Source organism: Plectropomus leopardus, chromosome 16 (assembly GCF_008729295.1).
Source record: "Plectropomus leopardus isolate mb chromosome 16, YSFRI_Pleo_2.0, whole genome shotgun sequence".
NCBI classification, from domain to species: Eukaryota; Metazoa; Chordata; class Actinopteri; order Perciformes; family Serranidae; genus Plectropomus; species Plectropomus leopardus.
Genome location: NC_056478.1, coordinates 16,780,288 through 16,806,090, shown reverse-complemented (window position 1 = coordinate 16,806,090; position 25,803 = coordinate 16,780,288). Strand labels below are relative to the sequence as shown.

Below are 25,803 nucleotides of genomic sequence, written 5' to 3'. Positions count from 1 at the left end.
CAACTGACTTTTTCTTGCTTGTTTTATTTTTCTTTTTCAACTGTATATTTAGAAATATCTTGGCTCCAATTATTTAATGACAGCATGTAATAGGACTTTTTTAAGAACATTTGATGAGAGGAGTGAGAAAGGAGTGAGATGAGGTGCAAACTTATTAATCCCTTCCCTTCTCCATAACACATTGATTTATAATTAACCAGCTTCCTTATTGATACTCTAATTCCTTTTCCTAAACTTTTCTAAATATAATAACTATCACATTTTGTCTGTTTTAAACATATAAAGTCAGTACTGATACAATGTCCATATCAAAGATATACATTAATTATTTTCATATTTATATCAATCCAAAATACAAATTAAGTACATATTGATATATTCATAATAGGCTAAGCTGATATTGGTATCAGTATATTGTTCTTAAATATGCAGCATTGGCAAGGTTATATTAATAACCCATGGGTGGCCACTTGAAAGGAATACCCAGAGTTGGATGAAAAGGTCAATACCGTTCTCTTGTCATGTGTATGGACAGTATGGACTGGAACTGGAAACCTAAACGTAAAACCACAACTTGTCATTTTAACACTTGAGTTTTCTATGGATAATAAAACAGGATGTAACATGTTGTCCTACAGTAACAGCCTCCCACAGGCAGCGTCATATATCATTTATAATAAAGAATTTTGTGCGTGTAATCAGTCTTGTCATCTAAAGCTAGCCATACAGAAAACTGTTGTTTAATTCCAATGATGCTGTGCGAATAAATCATTTGCAATCTAAAGGCAAAGGTCATAATTTATGTGCTCATACTGTGCAGTCCGATCGTCAGGCCATGACCCCACATTACACATCTAAAATAGACAATTGAACAGCCTGTTAACAGACGGTTTTGGCAACTAACAGTTGTTATCAAAGACTCGTTTGAGAGCTCCGAGGCAGGTAGGTGTTACCGGAGGTCTGTAACATTACACTAGTACGGTTCACACACATACATTATACATTATTTCTCTTATCAATATCTGTCATGATAGGAAGAAATATCTAGGAGGCCAACATGGCCGACACTCTGCAACTTTGCTCAGGCGGAGTGAGAAAAAAAAAGGAAATGACCTTTGGGAATCAACTCCTGACACTGCTTCAACTTTGTGAGAGCCTGACGACACATGCCAGAAATTCATCTGCGGTCGGGAGCAGGTGATCAGGCCATGATAGGTCCTCATCCACACCCCGTATACTGCATCGCGAACAACGCCCGACAAAATGAAATGAACAGTTTCTAACAGTACTGTTAGAAACTTAATTGGCTAAGATCTAAATAAATCCTCAGAATAAAATGAAATTATTGAATATTAATACATTTAAAGTGTATTTCTTTTTTTCTTTTCTTTTTTTTTTTAACTCATAGGGTTATGTTCCAGCTTGCCAATAGCTGATTTCCTCAAATTAAGAAAATATAACCATTGAAATATGTAAAAGAAGCATATTTTTTTATTGAAGCTAACTACATATGTGGAAGGAAACATCTTATTTCTTTACTCCATGCATAAAATTTCCAGATTAACTAAAATAATTTGTTTAACTATTATTTTAACTTGAAGTCTAAACAAGTTGAGTCAAATGCTTTAACATAAATACTTGATCACAGAAGACGAGTCCAATCAAACTTATTTGACATACGCACATGGCTACAAACCCATATGTGGAAATGTTTGTGTGCTTTGCAAAACACACAGTGCACACATGAACACTCTCACAAAGAGTGTGTGTGGTCCTATAACAATGGCTCTCTACTGCAGACATGAGTGCCCATCACTGCCCTGGCTGGGCTGTCTGCCTCGGCTTGTTGCCACATTGTAAAGCTATCATATGTCATGTCATGTGATGCATGAGGGTAATGCTGGCACCTGGCTTAATGACTTAATGCAATTAAATCAAGTAACGGATCTTATTAATGTGTTATATGAGCCCCCTAACTGCACTGCCTGCCGCGCCTGATCCTCCTGTGTACGGAACAAAATGTTCAACTTCTGATTATTTATTTTTTCTGCTGCAAAACTGACAAAAATAGAAAACTTTCTGACTTAATGTTGATTCATGAAGAAGCTTCTAGAGTCTTTCACAGCAATGCCTTGATTGAAATGGAGCCCCGAGGTGCTTAAATTGCAAAAAATATTTTCTTTTTCAAGCACAAAATTATTTGATTTTCTGCTCTTTTGATCCTTTTTCCTTAAACTTGCACATATTCTTAAAATTAAGAGTCTTTGGTGTATCTGAACAACCAACACGTTCTCATTTCAACTCATCACATACTGCCTGCTCTTTCAGTGGACTTGTGCCTCTACATTTTATGCTCTAGATATCCTCCCGCGTCTGTTGTTGATGTTCCGGGATGCTGCTACTAATGCCAGGATGTCAGCCAAATCTCATGGTTAGGATGAGGCTACAATGGCATGAGTGGTTAGGCTCAGGAAAAAACCTAATTGTTTGGCTCTACATTCATACGGTAATCACACACCTGGCTCCTAGATGAAAGTCTGGGGTTTGTTGGACCAATCCACTGCCCCTCCCGCCCTCCTTCTTGGGACCCTTATGCTTTTTATATTATGTCTTTACTGGCAGTGTTTCAACCTGACGCTGTCCAGCAGTGTATCATAACAGCGCCACAAAGGTGTCTTGTGGTGTCAGTATCTTATGCCGAAATCACTGACAAAGCAGCAGTATTTGAAGACTTCGGAATGAGAATGGTCACATTGTCACTTCCAACTTATCAAATAGTGACACATAATCTGTGGGCTGTTATATCAAAATATGATGACCTGGATATCGCTTCTGCGCCTGTTTTGGATGTTCAGTTGTGTCAATGTGTGCTTTTTACTTATATTCTCTCTTCAAAATTAAACTTCTGTTTTCACAATAAATACAGTTTTTGTACAGTACAGTTTTTGGTTGATAAACACATCTAGTCCTTTTTAAAATAAACTTTAAAAAAAACCCTTTACTTTTAGGTTTAATTTCTTCAGTTTAGGCAACAAAAGCTTATGGCTGGGCTTAGCAAAAACTCCATGGTTTGGCTTAAAATAAGTACATTTATTATGAATGTCATGTAAATCACATGATATACATCACTAGCATAGTATGCAGCACTTACTAGCACACTATGCTCTTACTAAAATAAATCAATTGAGTTTTGGTTTGACACCAGACATGGACAGCAGGCTCCCAGGTGAAAGTTTGGAGTTAGTTTGACCTATCCGACATCCTGACCCCAGGTTTTCCTCATAGTTTCTTCCCTGATTTATTCTGAAGCTCACGCTCCTCATGTGTCACGTCTTGTCTTACGTCCTACTTTTATCTGTTTCCTGCCTGTTTCCTGCACTCCTGCTTTGAATCAGTCTTGTTAGTCCCTCCCTATTGTAGCGTTTTCCCCGCACACCTGTCTTGTATTCATCTTGTTGCTCCACCCCAGTTTTTCCTACCACAACCTTGTTGCCTTCATCGTAAGCCAAACCCTGTGTTTCCCTCCATTTTCCATTATTCCAGCTGCGTCTTGTTCTTGTGATTAGTTCTCTGTGTATAAATGTACCCGTGTCTTTCCTCCAGCTAGTGTTGTTCTCTTGTGTTCATCATGGTTTGTTCTCAGTTTTGTTTTGGTGTTTCTTTCTTTGGCACTTTGAGTTACTTCAGTTTTGTTGCCTGCCTGTTTTAGAAGTATTAAAGCTTTAAAGTTTTCTTTTTGTTTGTCAGCCCTGCCTCCTCAGTGTTTTGCACTTTAGCTCTCTCTTGAACTTTTGTGAAATGTGACATCCACCTCCCCTTCCTATGGCAGTTGCCCACTAAAGGTTTGTAGTGATTTGTTTATAACAGTCCTTAAAATATCCATATGAACTGGCTTCAGCAGTTACACTGCATTGTCTAAAGTGCCGTTAGCACTTGCACTGGTGTTGTGTCAGCATGCTGGGTAATTTAAACTGAGTGACGCTGCCTGTTACAAAAGTGAAAGGCACTCAAATTCAAGTTCACAAGATGCAAACTGATGCGTTCAGTTCACCAGAAATTAACCCTGTCGCCTATAAATTATGTTTATTTAGGGGCGACATGTCTGTAATGTCACAGCCTTAATCTCCATAACAATCAGAGAGTGAGTGTTTGTCCTTGCTGAAGTGACCTTGAAGCTGTTTCTGTTCTTTAGCACATAATATCACATGTAAACATGTGTCAAACACGTGGACGGCTCCCTCATCAAATCATGCAATCTTATGACTTTGTCCAAACTATTGCTGAATGACCATCCAGTTTTAACTGTGTGTCGGATCTCCTTGTCACCTTGGTGAGGTAACCACTGCCTCGGGCTGCCCATATGGCGGGAGCAGACAGACAGCGAGCATCAGCTCCACCTCCGCTCAATCTGCAGGTTCACCTCAGCAAACCTGGGTCACACAGTATCTGCAAACCCATCCGTAGCATTTGTTTTAACCTACTTGGAGAAGTGGATGGATGAGGTTTTTCTTTGAAACCTGACCAAACTGTCCAGATTTATTTCAAAAACATTGGAAGAAGACAATGAGCAAGAAGAAATGACTCCCCCGAAATTAGCAAGAAATTAGTGAAAAGTACAAGAAAATTATCTGAAAAATAGTCAAATAAATAAGCTCATTTAAGAAAAAACAACAAAGAAACTTAAAAACAATCATGGAAGTGACCTGGGGCAGTGCTTAAAAATTATAATAATCCTGTAACCTAATTTCAAATTTGTAGCTATGATAATTATAAATATAGTTTTTCTCTAGCTTTTTTCTTTTTTCCCCCCCGACATTTTTCTGTAGCATTTAAAAAATAATTTTCTAAATCTACTAATGTCTTGCAATTTGTGGAACATTTCATACCAAATTTCTCAGTTTTTATTGCCCAGGATTCAAGGTTTAAATACTTATGAAAGGCGTCTGCAAGCAGCACTACAAATAGTGATGCTGCACCAGGTTTCAAATGACTAATACAAAAACCACTGTTTATTACAATGAGTCTTGTCTGGAAAATGTTTATAAATGGCTTCTTCTGTTTGGAGGGATGTCTTTATCTCTGTTATTTGGTGATATTTCTTATGTGGCAAACTGACAGTCTAGAGGATAAAACCGCTATAATAAGGACATGCAAATGTCACTTCACTCAAGTTTATATTTCATTAGGAGCCAAAAGAGCCAAAGTGTCCCACTGATTCATTAGATCAGGACACAGTAACAATCTCTCTAACATGAATTCAAGAAATGACAGTGATGAAACTCATCCTGTGGCACACTACAGTTATTTGCAATTTTCTGTTTCTGTGGGGCAAAAACACAAGCTTGTATAGGGGACACATGAAGGGTACAGTGGGATGGCATCTCCTTCCACTCTAAGACTAGACTACCTCTATGTTTTTTTCTGAAGGGTGACGCAGCACAGTAACCAAAGACTATAAACATCACTAACCATTACTTTTTAATGCTGCAATGATAGCCGGCAGGTTTACTGGCAAGCTAAACGTCTTTTTGTTCGAGCACCAAAGAAGGAGTTCAAAAGCTCCCTGCTTTGTATTTGGATCTCTTCAAAGTGGGAGGTGCTGCCTCATTAGTGTGGTGTAGTAAAACAAACAGAAGGATTACTCAGAGCTTTATCAATCGAATCTGACCAAAATTGGACCGAGGAAAAAAATATCCTCTGACTGTAACTTTTTCACAGTAAAAAGCCTTATTTTTAGAATGCATCCATTAAGTGATCTACAGTTTACTGGAACATACTGCGTGAACCAACACTGGGCAGAGATGAGTCAACTTCCTGTACTTAAGAGGACATTTTTCACTGAACTGATGAAGAGTAGTAAACCCACAATCAAATCAGTGCAACAACATATAAAATAGTTGCTGCCATGATAAGAGTTGTGAAATTCTTTGGAATAATATTATAAACCTATGTGCAGCGCCTGATATGCCTTCAAACGCTTGGATCTGTTCCTCAAACTGGACTCTGACGGGCATCCAGTGTCATTGTTCAGCCCAGAAGTTGTAAAATGCTGCTGCTTTGGCAGTGAATTTAGCGTAAGATCCCCACGCCAAAAGCCACCTTTCCCATCTACAAGATACGCCACTGAATGGCGTCAGTTGAGAATGCAGCCAGACAGAACCGTTTGCAATGTCATTATAAGCTCATCTCTGACTGTTAGTATAACAATATGAGCACTTTTGATGGACGAACCTTTGCCGTATGTAATAACCCCACAGGATTACGTTAAAACTGCTGGAAGATGTGTCGCGGCTCAGCTGATCTACTGGAGTGATTCCAAGACCTGTGGAAAGTATGAATTCCCCTTTAAATGCATCTTTAACATCTCAGATTGCTTCAGCACTGATCAGTGCAAACTGTCATGAAAGATAAACACTCCAGCACTGTTTCCCACCACACAACCAGCATGTGAATGAGGAGCCGACACGTCACCACTGACAGCTGCAATATTGGGATTATTCCACAGAAAATAGGTTAGCAGCCTGCTGTTTTAGCCCAAGGTTGTCACAGGGTGCTTGTGTTTTTTTATATGGATATTAAATGTGTACTCATAAGCTCACACTCCGATAGCAGCCCTCTGGGGTAAACACAACTCACCTATCACTGTTATTGTTATTATCATTAGGCGTCGGTGTGTGACAGTCCACTTCATCCAGGTTGGCTTGTTGAGAGATTAAGCAGATGCTGGAAACAAATTGGAAGACAAATTCCCCTTGGAGACAGTATATATGCCAGGCGAGCTCCAGTTGCTTGGCGCTGTCTGACCGAATCATTCCACTGCTCTGAGCCAGTTGGAGTAGCGTAAAGTTAATACAACACCCGGGTTACCAAAGCATTCAGCGCGGGGAGAAGGTTGGAGCCGTCAGGAGCCAGTGAGTTGTGAGAAAATCACTTCAGGTTGTTATGATAAGGACGGCAATGAAAGGGGTCCGCTTTGTCTGTGAACCATAAACATACAGGATTAGCTTCTCACCCCTCACCTCAGTGTTTAGACGCCTTCCACGCTGCCGAGGAGCCTACCATGCTTGATGTGGAAAGATTTTTTTTTTTTGGCACATGTATGTATTGAGGCAGAAAAGGCTCTTCCAGCATCTCTGGGCACTGGGGAGATAGCTCGCTGCTTTGGGCACATAATCAACACTCCTGTATAAATCGCACTCTCTCCCGTCTGAGAGAAATGTGTGTGAGTTTCATGACATTGTGAGTTCCTCAGGGAGAGTTTCTCTAGCGTGGTTGTTTGACTAGCTGTGTATTGGCATTTTATTGCAGTTGTGATTTTGTTTTTTCGTTCCCCTGTGATGCAGCTTCAACTGGTATTTGGTTAACACCTGGATCAACCACAGAAGCCTTTCACAAGCATTTAAACCTCTGAAAACTGAGAAAATTGGTTTAAATTCTTTGATGATTCTGGTATCATATGAACTAGACCTGAAGAATCCAGTGGTACCAACCATGTCATGCCAGCTTCTCAGTATGGGGGTGGAATAATATTCCAAAGTTAGGCTTAATTTTGGCAATGGAAAAATGACATGACCATTCGACAGGGGTCCCTTGATCTCTGATGTCAAGATATAGTGAAAATGGGCTCTGTTGGTACCCATGAGTCTCCCCTTTACAGGCATGCCCATGTTATGCTAGTCTCATGCAGTTTTAAACTATGTCTCTACTGTGGCTCTATACAGTAGCTTATGGAAGGGTTAAAAAGAGCTCAAACTGAAAAACATACATGGAAACACAGATACACACACCACTGGCATAACAATGTACACATAATGAGCTCCTCGGTGCAGATTTCCCATCAGCATTAAGACATTTCTCCAAGAAATAACGCAGACAATTTGCAGCTCAGAGTGGGCTATAACGGTCTGTCTCTTAAGCATCATTGTGAAAAAGATGCTTTTGTCTGTGCCGTCTCCCACACTTCTGCATAATTTGCCAAACACAATGCACATCACTTCATATGAAATGGCCTGCATGGATTGTTGAGATTAATGCTTTCATAGCCTATGATCTGCAGGAGTGTCGGAAAACAAATGCGTTTAATTTCTGAGTGACTGAATCTCTGGGGAGACATGTTGAACATGAGTGTGAGTTTGACAAGTGACCTGCAGGCAGTGTTTCCAGGTTTGACTGACACAAACCTGCCCAAATGTGGTGACAGTATTCCAAGTCTGTAGTCAGATATGATAATATTTTATTGAACTTATGCAGCTTGGATGCAAACATGCCTTTATGTAGACCTCAGTAAGATCAGTGCGAATACTTCCTTAACTTATGTTTGTTCTGGGGTGCTGGAAGGGAATTTGACCTGCGGTTACAATAATGCAAAATTTTGAATAGAGTTTCTTTTGAGCCCAATAATTATATCTAGATAAAGAAAAAAATTGTTCCGACTGTTTCAAAGCATAGACTGTATGAATAATGGACGTAGCTACTGTGACATCATGCATTGGTTTATGGACTGCTGTTTTGAAGCCTCAAATTTGGCATTTCTGCCATGGTCAACTTGTGTTTTGGGAGACAGAAGTGACCTTATTTGGGCGAGAAGCTGGAGCTGTGGAGGAGCGAGAAATGGATCTGACTTAGAAGTCGAGGACACTATCAGCAGACAGCCTGTCACTGAAGCAGCTAGGGGGTCTGTGGGGATTTACTCTGTTTTTGTGCCGGCTTAAAGTGGCCACTGAAGGAACTGCAGTTTTTGGCACTTCTGTATCGGGAGAAATAAATCACACTTGTATCAAGTCAAAGTCAGAGGTTGTTTTTTTTTTGTATTCATTTTTTTCCAAACGTTGATAGGTTTAGGAAACAAAAGCACGTGGTTAGGTTTAGAAAAAAAAAAAAAAAAACATCACGGTCTGACTAAACATTTATGGAAGCAAACAGCTGGCTTTGACGTTTCTTCTTAACTCCCGTCAGCACATTGGTTAGCTACATGATTGCAGCCTTCCAAAATATGTGGGTTTTGCACAGATTACCTGCTCATAATTAGACCTACATAGGATATGTATGAATTTCAGTACATTACTTTTGCAGTAAAAATGTACAAACAGATAAACGTACAAGGGCTTGATCATAGGGGAGGAGGGGCCGTCAATAGCCTTTCTTTAAATGGTGATAAAAATCACCAAAAGGCACAAAAAGTATCCCAAGCTGCAAGATCGAACGATCCCATTTGATGGAAAATCTTCCTATCTGACAACACTGACTGTTGAGAAGATTAATATTAAATACCAAATTTCACCCATACAGCTTTTGTCTCTGCGGTGTACTCCACTGCAAAGAGCCACAATAGCCACAGCCTTGTTACCAGCATTGTTCCTGGAATCACTTCCCGACTGAACTGTCTGCACACCGAGCAAGTTTCCAATACCTTTCCTTTTCAGGTCAAGAGAGGAGAAACACAGTGACACAGCCGCACTCGAGAGACAGTCCAATGACACTTTCACAGCCGTCTCAGTCTGCTCTGCACAGAGGTGCACGCTACATATCTCATTTTCCTTTTGTCCCAGTCAGTCAGTGGATACTCATGATCTGTCTTACTGATCACAGAAAAAGAAATAGATTGAGCTCATCGAAATGACATATCATCCGTACAAATGTAGACCAATGAAATACTCAAAGACATCCCAGCATGAAATATTATTCAATAATAAAGGATCAGTCAGGTAAAAAAACAACAACAAAAATAACAGTGAACTTAGCTCCCTCGTTGTCCAAACACTATTAAAAAATGTTACTATAAACATGGGCACTGTACTTTTAATGGGAGTTAATGTCTTATAAACCAACCCGCTGCTGTGAATATTCACTAATATTCACAAGAGCACCAAACATGTGTTAATCCACTGCTTAAAATAGTCCCCAAACAAAACCTCTGTTTATTCCAGTTTTAGTCATGTTTGCCAAAAACTCCAGTGCCCAGCTGTTTATGTATTAGCTATTTAAAATAACTAAACCACATGTTTATGACTTATTTTTTAAAGATTTACTTCTTCACCAAATGTTGCATGTCTTGCAACCGAGTACCTTAGTTAATGTAGGGAAGACAGAAAGTATTGGGACATGGAGTAACACGTTTTTGGTTTTGCTCTTCACAAGGGATTTGCTGACAACATGCAAAACATTGAATAACACCTCAAGCATCATTTAAAAAGGTCTAATTTTAACAAATCTATCCCATGTAAATTAGCAATGTTGGTGTCTTACCTGAACAAAAAAAAAAAAAATTATTACACTACCTGTTATATTACTTTTGTGTTATTTCACAACATCGCCTGAGATGTGTGCTTACATAATGTATGTATTTGCCAGTTAACAATACAAAATTGAACCCTACATATGCCCAAATAAAAAATACATGTTATCCTAATAAGGATAAGACATTTATTTGATGGTCTTTATAAAAATAAAACCACACAAGTGAAAAGGTGAAAGCAAAATTGGTGAAAACCAGCCCAAAAACCACTTCACAGAAACATTTTGAATAAGCCCAAAAGAAGAATAAAAACAACTCTGCAGTATGCCAACTGCCCCCTCCTAACACCATGACATGATTATGGTGTTATGTTTTCTAGTTACTCATGCTCTGTTTCCTGTTTTATTTTGTGGTGCCACTCCTCATGTGTCATGTCTGGTTTTACTTCCTTTCTTTGTGTGTTTCCCTGATTAGTTTCATTTGTCTTTTATTGTGGTTTGCTCCACCCTTGTCTTATCCATGCTGTTATCCTCTTTATTTTTGCAGGTTTCTTCCCTGCGATCCTGGTTGGTTTCAGTTTAGTTTTTTATTTGTGCTTCATTTGTACTTTGTATTTTGGATACCTGCTTGTTCTTTCTGACATTTTATCAGCATTAAAGCTCGCTTTCTGTTTGTACAATTGACTGCTTGTTTTTGTTCTGCGTTTGATACAACTTCACCTGTGACATTTTTAGCACTAAAGCAGCAGTTACACCTCATGAGGAGATGTTTCTCAGATTGTTTGTCAAATAACCTAATCCTTCTTGGAGTCAGCACAAGACTGACCAGGGAGAGGAGCCTCTCCATGGGTGAACTGATCAGTCAGTCTGTACTCAGTCCCAGTGTATCAAAAGATGCCGTTATGTCGGTGTGCCTCAGTGTCAGATACAGACGTACAATGCACCCTTTAATGTCTGTATGAGACGCAACAGGCTTTCAACCAACTCCAATGTAAACCCATTCACATCATTATTAAAAATTCAGAGAAACAGAAGTAGTTTCAACAAAACAAAAGTTCTCTTAGGAAGGGCTGAAGCGGCAATGGATGGGTCCAGCAAACACAGGACTTAAACCCAGAGGGCCGCTGTTTGTGTCCTGTGTGAAACTAAAAGTGGGCTTTGAGACATTTTGTCGTATGAGACATTAGTCAGTTGTAGGTTGCATGAGACGTTAGTCATGTGAGTAGACATCAACCACAATCTTTTCCCAACCCTAAATTAGTAGTTTTGTTGCCTAAACCTAATCACAACCTCCTGCCTCAAGATGCAACGCAAAAGGCTGACACCCGTGTCATTATACTAATGCTGAGGGCCTCTGCTCCAGTGTCAAAATATGATGAGCTTCACTGTTGTTGTCACGTTTGATTTTTTCACTTATGAACTTATGTAACATGAGTAAAGACTAAACTTTGATTAGTAATTGTAAGGTGTTTGCTGAATTAAGGAACAGTAACACATTAGATTAGCATTTTAGAGACAAATGTAATACAGTTCCAATGCTGAAACTGTAGCTGTATGTTTTCTTCACACGATTTCACTGATGACAGAGTTGTTTCATATATTTAGTGTCTGGAGTGCTGGGACACATCTCAGTTCAAATTTCCGACTGAAGAATTAGGGCATTAACAGAGCAGCTGTGTCCAGTGCTCCACACTAAAAGCTCTGGGTTGTAGAGAGACACATAATTCAATATTCCAGGACATGAGACTATAGGCACTTTCCCATTCAGAGAAAAAATATAGAAAAGAGTTTTGATCTAATAAAGCTCTCAGGAGTCAGTTTGCCACAGTATAGCAGAGACTTTACACGTCATGCAGTGTATATTTATACTCTGGAAGAGAATCAGTAGGAAACTTCAAGTGAGGGAGATTCAGATCTCACTACTGTGTACTATTTTATTTGGTTAAACTCCAGTCAGCCCCCACTGGATTATGAAGTCTAACAAATACAAAGTCATGTTATGTTTAGTGAGTCAGGCGAGCACTCAACTTTCCATTGAGGCAGTGGAGCATAAAGCAGACGTACAATAATAGGTAAACATTCGCTGGTCATGTGAACGGAGCAGCAGCAGCAATGAGAGTCACTTCTGTCAACTTTCTCAGACGTTACTCCTTCAGATCCAGAACAGCAACAAGCTCCCTCAGCCAATAATAGCTGTAGATGTTTCTCTCTGTACACGTACTTTGGACCCACCACTCAGTGAAATTGGGGCCTTTGATACTAAAAAATGTAAGCATTATTGTTAACGTGTTTTTAATTAAGGAGAGTGAACGCTGCAAGTGCTAGAAATAGCATGCAAAATCCATTAAACACTTTGACACAGGGATTTGTTTGCTTTGAGTCTAATTATTTACACAGCTGTTGATGTATGGAGGTGTCGGTGTGTTTTACTTTCCCTGGTGGCTCTGTAATATTTACCCTATTCAATAACTTCAGTGTAATAATTATGATTACAAAACAAAGATCCCATTAAAATCCACTTTATTGGAGCACTGCCGTCTTCATTAAAGTTTGTAGCTCATTCAGGTCTACTTAGTGAACTAGGGAACTTTAGTGAACTTTTAACAAACAAATACAGTTAAAAACCAAGGAACTTCACAAAATTTCTTTTTTAAAAGTTGCATAAGCCAAAAATGTCCTTTATAATTATAGTCTGTACAGCAGATCTGAGCTCCTCCTCAAATTGTTTCATGAAACATGAAAAAACAAGAATTTCCGGGAACAGTCAAATGAAAAGAACATCAAACCAAGTCAGGAGTTATACAAGTGCTGGCTCACACAGGTGGGTTTTTCAAAAGCGTTTTGTCCAAAAAATGTCTGGTTTCCGGTGTTACAAAAAACAACATCCAGTGTCTGTTATTGGGTCAGTTTTTGGCTTTTACATGTATTAAATAGGACAGGTTAAGCAAGAAAGGCAGAAAGACAGATGACATCCTGCAAAAGGCTGCAGGTTGAGGTAACCTGCAGCTGCTGCAGTACTCTTCATACACAGGGCCCCTGCTCTACCAGGTGAACAACTCAGCACCCCACCTCAGCCAATACATGAGTGGACAGGCATCACATTTATCTCTTTGCCACTGCTAGTAACATCTTTGAGCATTGTGCAATCACAAATAATTATCATTCACCACAGTGTGACGATAGTGTTGAAAATGGTGTGTCTGTTTCTTTCTATAAAGTCTGGTCATGGTACAGCCCAATCACTGGAGGAAAATGTTTGCATTGTATGTTTCTGCAAATAACAAATATGTTGCATTTGCTTGTTTTGTATATATCATATCAACATTGCTAAACTGAGATATATATTACCTAACTTTAGTCACCAGGAGACAGTGGATGGTGTCTGAGCTTGGCGAGACACCTACCTTTTTTTTATCGCACCCAGGTGTTTAAAAGGCACACCATGACGTTTCTTAATGTTGTTTGAGCTACAGAACCTGGTTGGCTCTGGAGATGGAGGGGATGGTGGATGGTGTGTCAGCTAGGCAAGACGCCTGCCAAGCTGTAGACCACTTTTCAAAAACAACAACACTGGTTGTTTTCGGGCAACCCTTTGTGACATTTTTCAACAGTGTTTGAGCTGTCAAACCTGGGTGCTTTTCACAGCACATCGCAGCATTTACCAGTGGTGTTTTAGCCACCGTGCCTGAGTGCTTTTCATCAACACATGGCGGCGATTCTCAGCAGCATTTTAGCCACTGCACTTGTTTTGTTTTCTTCCACTTACCAGACCCTGCTTTTCTAGCAGCATTTGAGCAACAACACATTGGGGTTTTAAGCCAAAACAATACCTTTCCCTGCCGTAACCAAGTGTTTTTTTTGCCAAAAAACTGACCACATCTTCCTTCACCACAGTGTTGATGAAAAACATAAAGTTTCAATGTATCCACCTCAATATAATTTACAAATGTTAACGCATTCATGGTTTGCAAAAACATAATCTGAACATTTCTTTGGCATCTGTGTTGCATGTTATGTAAATCCAATAAAAAAAGATGTGTCTTTTTGTTATAGGCCACCTTCTCTCTCTCTCTCTCTCTCACACACACACACACACACACACACACACACACACACACACACACACTTGACCTCCATGCCAAATTTCAACCTCCTAAGGCAAAAACTGTGCCATGAAAGGGCTCACCAACATGTAAGCAACTTATTGAGCTGCTGGTTGCAGCTAAAAACCCAGCATTGTGTGCTTGTTTGAAATGGAAAATTATTCAAAGTAAACAAGAGAATCCTATTTGTCACTTTAAGTGCTCACATCTTGTAGAAATACTGCGTGTGACCTTTAACGAGGGGTTATGAGTCGACTGTGTTTCATTTTAAAGGGTCAGAAACCAAAAAGGTTGGGAACAGCTGTCCTGAACAGCAGCGCTCCATCCAGCCAGAAGCTGACTTATCGACCCACCTGGACCTCTCACCTCAACCGTCCCCTCTATATGTGCCTGTTGTGTGCAGTGACATTTACTGTCATCACAGTACATTTCGTAGTTAGTTTTTCAGGCCTGAAGCGGATGAATACCTCCTTCTCTGACCTCTTCCTACAGTCAGCAGTGTGTCTCTCTCTGCTGCACACTTACAGCTGTCTTTGTTTTGAGGTTTGTGATCTTCTGGTAACCTTAGTGACACAGACACCAAAGGGGCAAATCAAACAAAGAGTCAATCAAACATTAGTCATCCCTTCAGCTCTTTAACGTTGCAGTGACAGTCCTGAGGCAGCACTACTGTGCAGCGCTCCGTCTTAATTAACATATGGCTAACATGGACGTATATGTCATGACCAGTTTGTCCTCAGGCCTCTGAAATCTAAAAACCTGCTCACACTGTTGTGTTCTCAAAGATTACATCTCAGTGTGTCTGCATGATGAGTGAGGTGGGCAGAGACTCACTGATGCAGAGCACAACTCCAGGTTATGCAAGGTCATTTTAGGGCCCTTTTTTTTGCCAGCAACAGGGAAAGGTACAGTTACCTTATCTCCCAAATCACTTTAAATGCAGCAGCAGCTCTGCAGCAGGGCTCGGATCAATTCTCCCTAATTCAATTAAACCGTAAACTGAAACGGCTCCGGTTGATTATATCCTATTAATTCTCAATTGATCCATTAAAGATAGGCTGTGTGAAGAATTTTGCTATTTTTAATAGTTTTTTGTGCAATTTTAAACATTGAGTTTTGAGAGGTGTCACTGTGAGAGCGCTGCTGATATTGAAGAAGTTTCATCGAAGACAAAACAATCCAAAGCCTCTGCAGTATTTCTTGGCTGGTTCAATTGAACATAACAGCCTCAATGAGCAGCAGAGCTCTGGTCTTCATCACAGAAATCCAAAACAAACTGCACAGAGAACTTAAAAAAACAAGGAAAGAGTCTAAAGTTGTTTTAGTAGCTCTGTGAAGCTGTATCCAGGCGCACACTCTTAGAAATACAGGTGCTAACTAGAACCATGGGGTTCTTTGAGATGCCTCCATGAGAACACTTTTTTCATTCCTAGTAGAACCTTTTAGAAAGGTTCGACCTGGTAGGACTTTGGTGGCTCCTTCCACCTGGTATGACCTTTTATAAATGTGTCACCTGTTTTTCAAAAAAAGGGTTCTTCGGAAGCAAATGGTTCCAGGTAGAACCACAGCTGTTTAGAGACAGCCCTTTTGGAACCTTTATTCTAAGTGTGCACTGTACACTGTACAGTATACAAGGCATGTGAATAGAAATCATATTTATGAATATTAAACAACTGCAACAGTTAGAAATTTGACATTCAAGCTTTAATTGGGCCTTATTATTGATCACAGACAGCAGCAAATCAGAAAGCCGTAATGTGGAGCCAAACATGCAGCATCTTATTATTGTTCCTAAGGAGAACAAGAGCAGCCTACCCAGAAAAAAAAGACTGAGGACAGTTGGAAAAAAAAAGCAGAAGAATGTGTAGGCTATACTGCATTATCGGTCTATTTATCTTAACTCTCAAAGGAAATGAGCTAAATTGCTCTGAAAGTTTGTGGGAGCCCTGTGCATGATGGTTCTCTGCCAGAAAAGTGGAGAAATTAGTCTCAGCCTTAGAGGGACTCTTGTAGTAGGGTGTAGGTTCAATGTTCGGGGAGGCATGTATTAAAGATATTTGTGGTCCTCCTCAGGAAAGCCTGAATGTTGAACACTTCATTTCCGCATTCAGGTGAATTTTATGCAGCAATTTATGTTGATAATGCTTATCTATGAAAAGGAAAACACAAAACTCAGGCTGCAGATTACAATTGAAAATATAAAACTATAGTGGAACATAAAGAAGTAAGGCTCTCAGGCATTCTGTACTGCTTTACTACATATATTTGTCTGATTTCATGTTGACTAAACACAGGCATGATTTACTCATATGCTCACTTTTGTTTGGGTAAGTAACCTCTTTAAAACTCCCAGGTTTCGTGCCCCAAACACTGGTGAAAATGCTGTAAATAGTTGCCAAAAAACAACCGGTGTTGTTGGTTTTGAACAGCGGTCTTTAGCTTGGCAGGCGGTTTCCCTAAGTGACTTGCCATTCATCATCATTGATCATTGATGACGAAAGTGTAAATGAGATGTATTTGAGGTTTGCAGAAATGTACAATACAAACATTTTCTTCTGGAAACCAAGCTCATTAAAAAGACCTCTTTGTCTTCACTGACATGCACTAGGGTCAGATCTGTAATATCTCAGGCAAAACCAGGTTACAGAAAGATAATAAAAGTCTTCGAAAGCTTGTAATATTGTTTGATGTTATTATAACCGATGCATGTTTGAGTTGTTTTTTATGTGTTATATATGTTGTGTCCGATGGGGGAAAACACGCTGCAACTTAAGAAAACACATGCAAATAGAAAAAACACAGACAAATTATGAAAACATTAGCATCAAGTCGAAGACACGTGCAACATTTGGAGAATGCGCTGCAAATTCCACAGCATTATACACTAAGAAAATGCACTACAATACATCACAACACATCAGACAAATCTGGTCTGGTCTTTATTGTTAGTGAGAACAATGATTAACAAAGAGTGCTGTTTTTGTCCGAAATCCTGGTTTCAGGCAGTGTCACGTCCTGTCCTGTTGGATAGTTTTTTTCTCTGTTTCCTAGTGTTTCAAGTCTTGTCTTTCCTGTTTTATTTTGATACTCACATGTTGTCTCGTTCCAGGTCTCTTTACTTCCTGCCCTACTGTGTTTCCCGCCTGACTCACCCTTAAGTGCAGCACCTGTGAGTTGTTGTCTAGAGTATTTAGTCTGTGTCTTCACCTCCCTTCCTTGCCAGTTCATCTTGTAGTCTTAAGTCTTTGTAGTTTTTGATCAGTTTAAAATTTTTGACCTTGCCTTTTGCCCCGTGGACTTTGTACTTTTGCCTGAGTGGACAGATCTTTCGTGTACCGACCCTTTGTCTGATTGAACGACTGCTTTGCTGATTTGAGTTGAGCCTGCATTCTTGGGTCTTCCCTGTGGCTGAGGCTGGCTTGACTGCAGTAAACACCTTCATTTAAGCTCATTTTCCAACACCACCGATGGCTCGCCGACTCGAGTAACAAAAGTCACAAACCGTGGCCAAAATAAGTGCGTCCAGATGTGTGCATCGCTATTAAATGTCCACTTTTGTTGTGTTGTGATGTATTGTAGTGTGTTTTCTTAGTGTGTTGTGTTATTGCATTTACAGGGTGTTCTCCAATGCATCCCACATGTCTTTAAACTGATGGAGATGTTTTCGTGATTTGCTTGTGTTTTATCTATTTGTATGTGTTTTCTATTTGCAGTGCTATCATCTCACTACTGATATCAGCAGGTGACTCAGTGCAACGCAGCTTTATATCTAAAGTAGTCACCTTCACGACGCTCCACCAGCTCTCCTGCCGAAGGATCCATCTCCCTCCGTCTGTGTGACAACAGAAGGAGCCCATGTGGAACAGCAGGTAAGAGTTATATTCTGTGTGCACTCAACCACTTACTGCATTCACCTCTTAAGCAGCCTGAATAATAATGATGATACTAATGTAAGTAATTACCATTAATAATTCACAATCTGACCTCTAAGTATGCAGCGACTGACGATGGAGTCATGCCTGATGCCAAATCAAAGTCCACGTCGGCAATGAAAATAAAAAAATTATCACATATTTTATTCATATTGAGTCTACATATAGAAACATTAGATCCACTGACCCAGAGAGGATTTGCTGCTCCCTTTTCTCTGCTTTGCATTCACACACTAATGTGCTTCCACACGCTGTAGCTTCCCAGTTCATCAACAACTGATGCGCTGCTGGTGGCGGAGCAACTAAACCAGAGCTGGAAGGGCTTCAGCTCTCTGATCCAAGACACTTTTAATATGATGGAGTGTCTGTCTGCAAACCAACCAGCAGAATTTCCTCACAAAGCTGAAGTGCTTTAACACTGACTGGATGCTATCTGTCGGGATTATCGTGACTCGTATAGATTGCATGCCCTGAATGCTTTTGTTTTAACATCCTCTATACAATTATAAAGTCGCAGACTAAAAACAATAAGCTCCTCTATCGAAAAACTTAGTTCATGTCTACTGAATCAGCAAGAGAAAAAACAACCAAATGAACTTTGAACAAAATCTATTTAACAAGAGTGATTCACAATAATAAAAATCCAGGAATGAATGTTTTCTAACTACAACCATATGGCGACTTTAAACGATCCTTTAAAAAAAAAAAACTATATTTATGAGCCTAAGCGGACGGTTAACAACTTTAGAGATTAGATATTAGACAAAAGGTCAGAAGTTAAAATGTATTCCCTTGCAAAGTTAATTATCCTCAACTTTAAAGAACAAGATCAGTTCATAGATAGTGGGGCAGTTCCCCCAAATTAGTAAAAAAAACATTTTCTCTCACTTACATTTGGTGATATCTGGTTTTAGTTTTATTTGCCCAGGTTTTTTGACATATCACTCTGAGATTTCTGCCTCCACACCAAAAGAATTTTCTTTAAAAAATTGTATGTCATTAAAAAAAAAAGATCAACTTCAACATGTTTTCCCACTAAAAGGTTCCTCCTTAATCTTGATAATCCACAGAACACACATTTTGTAAGAGACTATTTTTCTGGTTGAAAGTCAATCCAATGAAACTGCACCGCAAACAAAATTCTCTTCACTGCAATTTAATTGGGGTGAAGGCAAAAATGTCAGATATCCAAAAATGTGGACAAATAATGACAAATATATATAAATGACTGACACAGTTTTTTATTAGGGTGAACTAGTCCTTTAAATTTGCTGTTGTGCAGGTATTGCACAAATCAAATTGTCCGGTATGTCTGTTTTTACTGTGTGAATGGCCATCTGGCGTACTGGGCACTTTTTCGGTGGCACAAAATACTTTTTTGGCTGATTTGCCCATCAAACAGGTAGATTTTCCAACTATTTGTTTGTTTTTTATTTAATCGGCACTGGGTTAGCCCAATCACATCTTTAGGCCCCCAGACCTCACTTAATATGTGTCCCTCCCAAAAGTTGAAAAAAACCCCCCAAAAAACAAAACTTAAGCCCTTGTGCAATCTATAATACTCACGTTTTTGTGATCAATATTGGTGAGCTGGTCTGGTATGGGGCTGATTATTTTTTTCCCAGTTTAGCCTGAATAATACACCTTTACCTTGACCTTGACCTTTAACCACCAAATTCTAATCGGTTTATCGTTGAGTCCAAGTGGGCGTTTGTGTCACATTTGTAGAAATTCCTAAGGCCTTCTTGAGAAATCATATTTACTAGAATGAGACAGATGAATGGACGGACACACCTGTCGCTGGTGCGGAGGCATAATAAAATAAAACTTAATACATGACTTGATACAACCACAAGTAAGTGAGAAAATACTTGTGTGTGTGTTTGTGTTTCGATTTAATTTAGCTCGTGTAAACACACTGCAATATCATAATGTGTGTTACACAAAGACTTCTGTATGTCAACATGTAATTTAAAAAAAAGCCAGCTGCCAGAGAAGAACAACATGTCCCTGCAGTTATCAGATGTCACACAGCACATCAGATAACACACAGAGGATATGAGCCATTTCTGATTCGTACAACGCTGTTTTGATGTTGTGTACTTGTCCTCTGCATGGTCCAAATGACCTTGAACTGTAGTCTGGGTGAGCAGTGAGTGCTGCAGTCACACACGCTGCCGTGGCAGTGACGAGATGTGCACCCCCGGAGGAGGGTGACTGTTTGGAGACCCCCTGAGCGGTTTTCCAGTGGCAGCTGTGCAGTATAGAAATATGCAAAGCTCTCCAAGAAATGATGTGTTCTCATAGAATCGACAGCTTACATGTTATATACAATATGCCCACACATGGCGAGTAAATGGACACCCTGCCCTCTGCCTCCCCTTTCCTCTGTGGAAAGTGATGACTGATTACAGATTGCGGCTTCTCCTCCCTTCTTCACTTATGTTAAATTATTAGTAGAGCATGCTGGGGCCAGATCTTGCCATGTGTTAGAGGTTTTCCAGTGGCAGCTGTGCAGTATAGAAATATGCAAAGCTCTCCAAGAAATGATGTGTTCTCATAGAATCGACAGCTTACATGTTATATACAATATGAATTTGAAAATACTCCGCTTCAGACTGATTTTTTTTCCTATTTTCCTTGAATTTTAATGCAGAGGACATCATGTTTTCATATCAATTCTAGGTCCTCATGTTTGTTATGTTAAATCTGAATGTCCTGAGGCCTTCTCTCTACATTGACTTAACCCTTTTAACCCTGGATCAACATTAGTTTTCTCGTGCTTCATTCAGATGACTTTCACAAGCATTTAACCCTTTGAAACCAAAGCAAATTTGGTATATTTCCTTTCAGAAACATGGAAATAAAGGCAATGAGATGAAAGGCATGAAAAGGCATGAAATGTCCCACAGAATGCAAAAAATAGTAAAAGGTGACAAGAAAATGATCTCAATGATCTATCTTTAAAAGAGAATGGCGGGAGAATTATTATGACATTATAAAATAACTAGGCACAAATACCAAAAAATAATATTTATAATTATTATAATTTTATATTTAAAATGAGATTACAGTGAAATATATTATTATGTATTCGTATTTATTTTTTTGGTCATTACCCCTTTTTTTTCTTTACTTTTGCTGATGTAAAATTCTAGCCTCTCTTTTATTATCAGAAATGTTTAAATAAATCACAACCTTAGCATCAAATAAAAGCTTAACAAATTAGATATTTCACCTTCGTACTGTGGCTCAGTGGTCGGACTTCACTGTAAGTCATGGCTACTTGATATTGCGTGTACAGTACAGTATCTACAGTGTTAACATCGTGTGCCAAGAGGCCAGCGGAACAGCGAGGGTCTGGTGTTGTCATTAATACTTAATGGCAGGCTGCAACGCCAATCACTGTGTTTGTAGCAGCCGCAGGGCTCACAATTACAGAATGCAGTTACAGACACCTGGGGTTGGGTTAGTGTGCAATTAGTCGCCTGCATCTGATAGGGTTACAGAGTCACAGGTCACCACTGACAACTGCCGCGGTCCCTAAACACAGGCTCAGAGAGGAGGTTGCGAGAAGGACGGCTTCTTGGGAGATGGAAAGAAGATGGTAAAGGGAGACTGTGTCTTCTATGAGAGTAAAAAAAAGTCCCTCTCTTACAAATATAAAGTTGAATTAATAAGCAGTAAAATGCAATATTTTTCAAATACAACTACTCAGCCCGTGACAGCCTTAAATGGTCTGATATGACCTGTAGATTGTGGTGGCTAATGTTAGCTTATGCATGCAAACTTAGGGGGGATGCTGACCTTATGATCCTTTTTCTCCTGTGCTCCTGTTGAACCATGTTTTAGCATATTGCAGATTACCACAGCCTCTTCAAAGCAACTGAGACTCCATTTTCCAATGTTTTGGAGTCTAATACCCATTTGAAAATGGGTAAACCAAAATGATTGCTTGTATGCAAAACCCAGGGGATAGACTGCTTTCCCATTGCCAGTAGACTGGTGCCATGTACACGGCTCTGCAGTGTACATGGCACAATGGGCAGTGAAACAGGTTACATTAGAAAGCAAAATGGAAGTCATTGAAAATGTTGTGGTGGTTATTTCTTTTTCACACCTGTTACTTATTTAGTCTAAATCTTAAACTTGGTGTGGACTAAATTTGGAACATTGTTTGAGTGCTACTTGCCCAGAGACTTCAGCCCATTATTATTTTGAAGCTGTCAAATACCGCTGCTTTTTCAGTGATTTCAATGTAAGATACAGACACTGAAAGCCACCTTTCAGGGTGTTATGATACGTCGCCAGTCAGGTGGACGGCACCTGGCGTGACAGTTTAATACGCTGCTGTGTAGCATCTGGTTGAAACGCTGCTGGTGACAATGTAATATAAGAACTAGGAGGGTCTCTATAAGGCGGGGAGGAGAGGTGGTGGATGGGTCCAGTAAACCCCAGACTTCAACCAGGAGCCCGATGTTCACTTCCTATACGAATGTTGAGCCAAACTATAAGGTTTTTTTCCTAAGCCTAATAGTGGCCTAATCCTAATAATGGGCTTCTGTTGACATCCCATCATTGGTTGAAACATTTTGGAGCGTCAACAGCAGACACAGGAGGTACATAGAGAGTTACGTGTCGATGCAAAAGTCCACCAACAAAACTGTGATGTGTGACGAGTTGGGATGAGAACATGTTGGAGGCCTATACTATTTTGTGGCAGCCTGTCATTGCAACATGTCGGCAAAGCAGCAAAAATTACCAGGTCCACCCAGGTGTCGTATTTTTATGACTGCTGATCAAAACCAGTTGGAGCTGGAGCTATTAAATACCCATGTCTACTGCAGAATCATTTGACTGGGAGTGAATACCGACTACAACCTCCCCCAATAAATAGTAAAAAAAGTATTTCTTTAGGTAAAATCCATTGACTGTAATTACCACTTTTGGCCACAGTTGCCACTGGTAGACAAAAGTTTCATAGAGGTGCTTTAAAACTACAGCCTTAAAAGTGACAAAATTATAAGACAAATGTAAACAATGCATTCTTTCTTTTTGGTCATATTTTCCAATATTTAAAAAACCTAACTAGGTTTGGCTTGGAGTTATAGCTACAAGCAGAGTGTTATGCAAGGAGCTGGGTGAAGTTAAAATTAAATAACAAGCGGGCTCATGATGAAGGCTGTGTGATAAAGTTAGCAAAGAGCTGAGAGCCTTGTGGTGTTGCAGGGTCTTTTGGAGCAGGAATAATGAGTAAGAGCACAAGAGAGGAGGCAAATTAATGTCTCATAACTTCAGTTTCCCCGAGCACTCTCTCTTAAAAAAACAACCTTTATTTATAAGCATAACAATTTCATTTGACGAGAAGTTTGTCCTTCATACTCCTTCACTTGGCGGCTGCAGATTTGACTTTGATGCGACCCCATTTTCTATGCTGTGATTCAGAAAAAAGCTCAAGCACAAAAGGTTCTGATGATAACCTGTCTGTCCGAGTTCTGAATCAGTGGTGATCATTATTTACACTATGTAAAATAATCTAATTTATCTTATTTTTTTGCTGTCACTCTAATAATCACATAATCATACTGTAAACAGGATGTTAAAGATGTTAGATAACTTTGAGGTGTCATCTATTTTTATGACATAAGGATCATATTATTAAAATACAGCTGCAGGGGATTTGTGGTGCACCTGTTGTACTTAATATTGAGTTTAAAAATAAAATGACATTTGTTGGTATTTCCTCCATCTGTGGTATCCTTTTAGCATGTCATACGGTGACACGTACTTATACACATGTTTGTTTCTTTGTCTACAGCTGCTGGGGGAGAACAGTGCTGGTTATCACACTCATTCTGTGATACTGAAATATCAAGTAAATAAAGACACTAATTTCTCTCTCTCTCTCTCTCTCTCTCTCTCTCTCTGTGTGTGTGTGTGTGTGTGTGTGTGTAATTATCAGAAGTATGAAGGAAGAGCCATAGTTTAGAGTAAGATTAGTTTTTTTTTAGCTTGGCTGTGGTTGTTAGCTTGTTTGTCTTTGTATTGTTACCTAAGGATGAAAAACTCACAAAAACAAATTATTTTTTGCTTATGTACTATCGATGCATGAGCTGGTTAGGGTGTTGCATTTCAATGAAAAAAAAATTAAAATGTAACTTTGTAAATGTATTTTTAAGATTCCTTCAATTTTTCCATTCCGTGTTTGAGATGGTCATGACAAGTTCCCAAAATGTTTTTTACCAGTCCACATCTCAGAATAGATGTGGACAGAATAGGCTTAAGGTGAGTAAGGTTGCACATTCCTACCTGACATTTTATGATTCATTTGAAAGGGAATCTGTGAGGGATACAGGTTTGAGGGAATTAAAATGAAAATAATATTGCTACTAACCCTGCTCTCCCCTACATTTGTAAGTATTTGAAGTACTTGTACTTAATACTTCTACTCTTTCTACTCTACAGGTGCTAGTTATTTACACAAAACAAATGGTGATTTTACAAAATAAGATGCATTGTAAGCCATCCAGTAGATACAACTGCAAGAGGAAGAAACACCAAAATGCTACACATGCAGTAGCACTAAACAATATAATATATATTGATAAAACACTCACTTCTGCCATTTTTCTGCATTATGAGTCATTTTATATATCTAAAGTTGTTTTTTTTTATGCTTCCACAAGTAGGACTCTTACTTGTAATGGCGTATTTGATATTGCAGTTTTGCTACTTTTGCACTGGTGAGTATGTGTAGTATGAGACTTTTCACCACCTGACACTTGCTGTGACGTTAATGTCAAAACAGCATGCTTGGCTGTCACTGCAGTTAGCCTAAATTTGGGTTTACAGTCATGGATCTGTTAGACAAAAACTTACGTTAACCCAGTATGTCAACTTAAAGCCAAAGTTCAGACATGATCTGTCTCTTACCTATGGTAGTGATCACAGTGATGGCGAAGTAAAACGAGCCGGCGAATTTCCACTGCACCCCGGCTTTGTGCGGCTTCAGGTCCAGCACCACCTTCTCCAGCACGTCAAAGTCCTCCGCGGTCAGGTTGAAGGTCCTCAGCAGCTGCTTTTTCCGCATGTCCAGCTCCACCCTCCGGCTCGTCTCCTCCCGGGACTCCAGCGCGTCGAAGATCGCGGCACCGACTATCAGGTAGGTGAAGGTGCAGATGATGAGGGCGAGGGTCCGCACGTTTTGCCTCTTCATGGTGGTGTGGTGCGTGTCAGGGGGACGGGCGGAGAGTGAGCTCGGGTCTGGAGGACGGGGAGCTCGGCTGGCTCATGGCTGTGCGCTGCTCTGACGGAGCAGAGAGGAGCTCTCTGATTACTTTATGAGGAGCAGAGGAGCTGTTCATTCAGCACCACGCCTCCCTCCCCTTACCTCCCTCCCTCCCACTACAGGAATCCTCCCTCTCCGCCCTCACACCCACCCACCCCTGTCTGCCCCCACCTCTCCCTCCCATCTTACAGAAAATATCTGTGAATCCCAGTTACACCCTCTCTGCAAAAAAATACTGCGTGGCCCA

At 39.8% G+C, this 25,803-nt stretch overlaps 1 protein-coding gene across 1 annotated transcript in view; it reads right to left on the bottom strand.

Annotated features, from left to right (window-relative positions):
- Window positions 1–25,559, bottom strand: part of kcnk3a (potassium channel, subfamily K, member 3a) — a 43,184-nt gene extending 17,625 nt beyond the window's left edge. Inside the window, exon 1 of the mRNA XM_042503775.1 lies at window positions 25,202–25,559. Coding sequence (XP_042359709.1) covers window positions 25,202–25,484 — 283 coding nt within the window. The 5' untranslated portion in view covers window positions 25,485–25,559. The remainder of the gene's footprint in view (window positions 1–25,201) is intronic.
- Window positions 25,560–25,803: the final 244 nt, after the last annotated feature.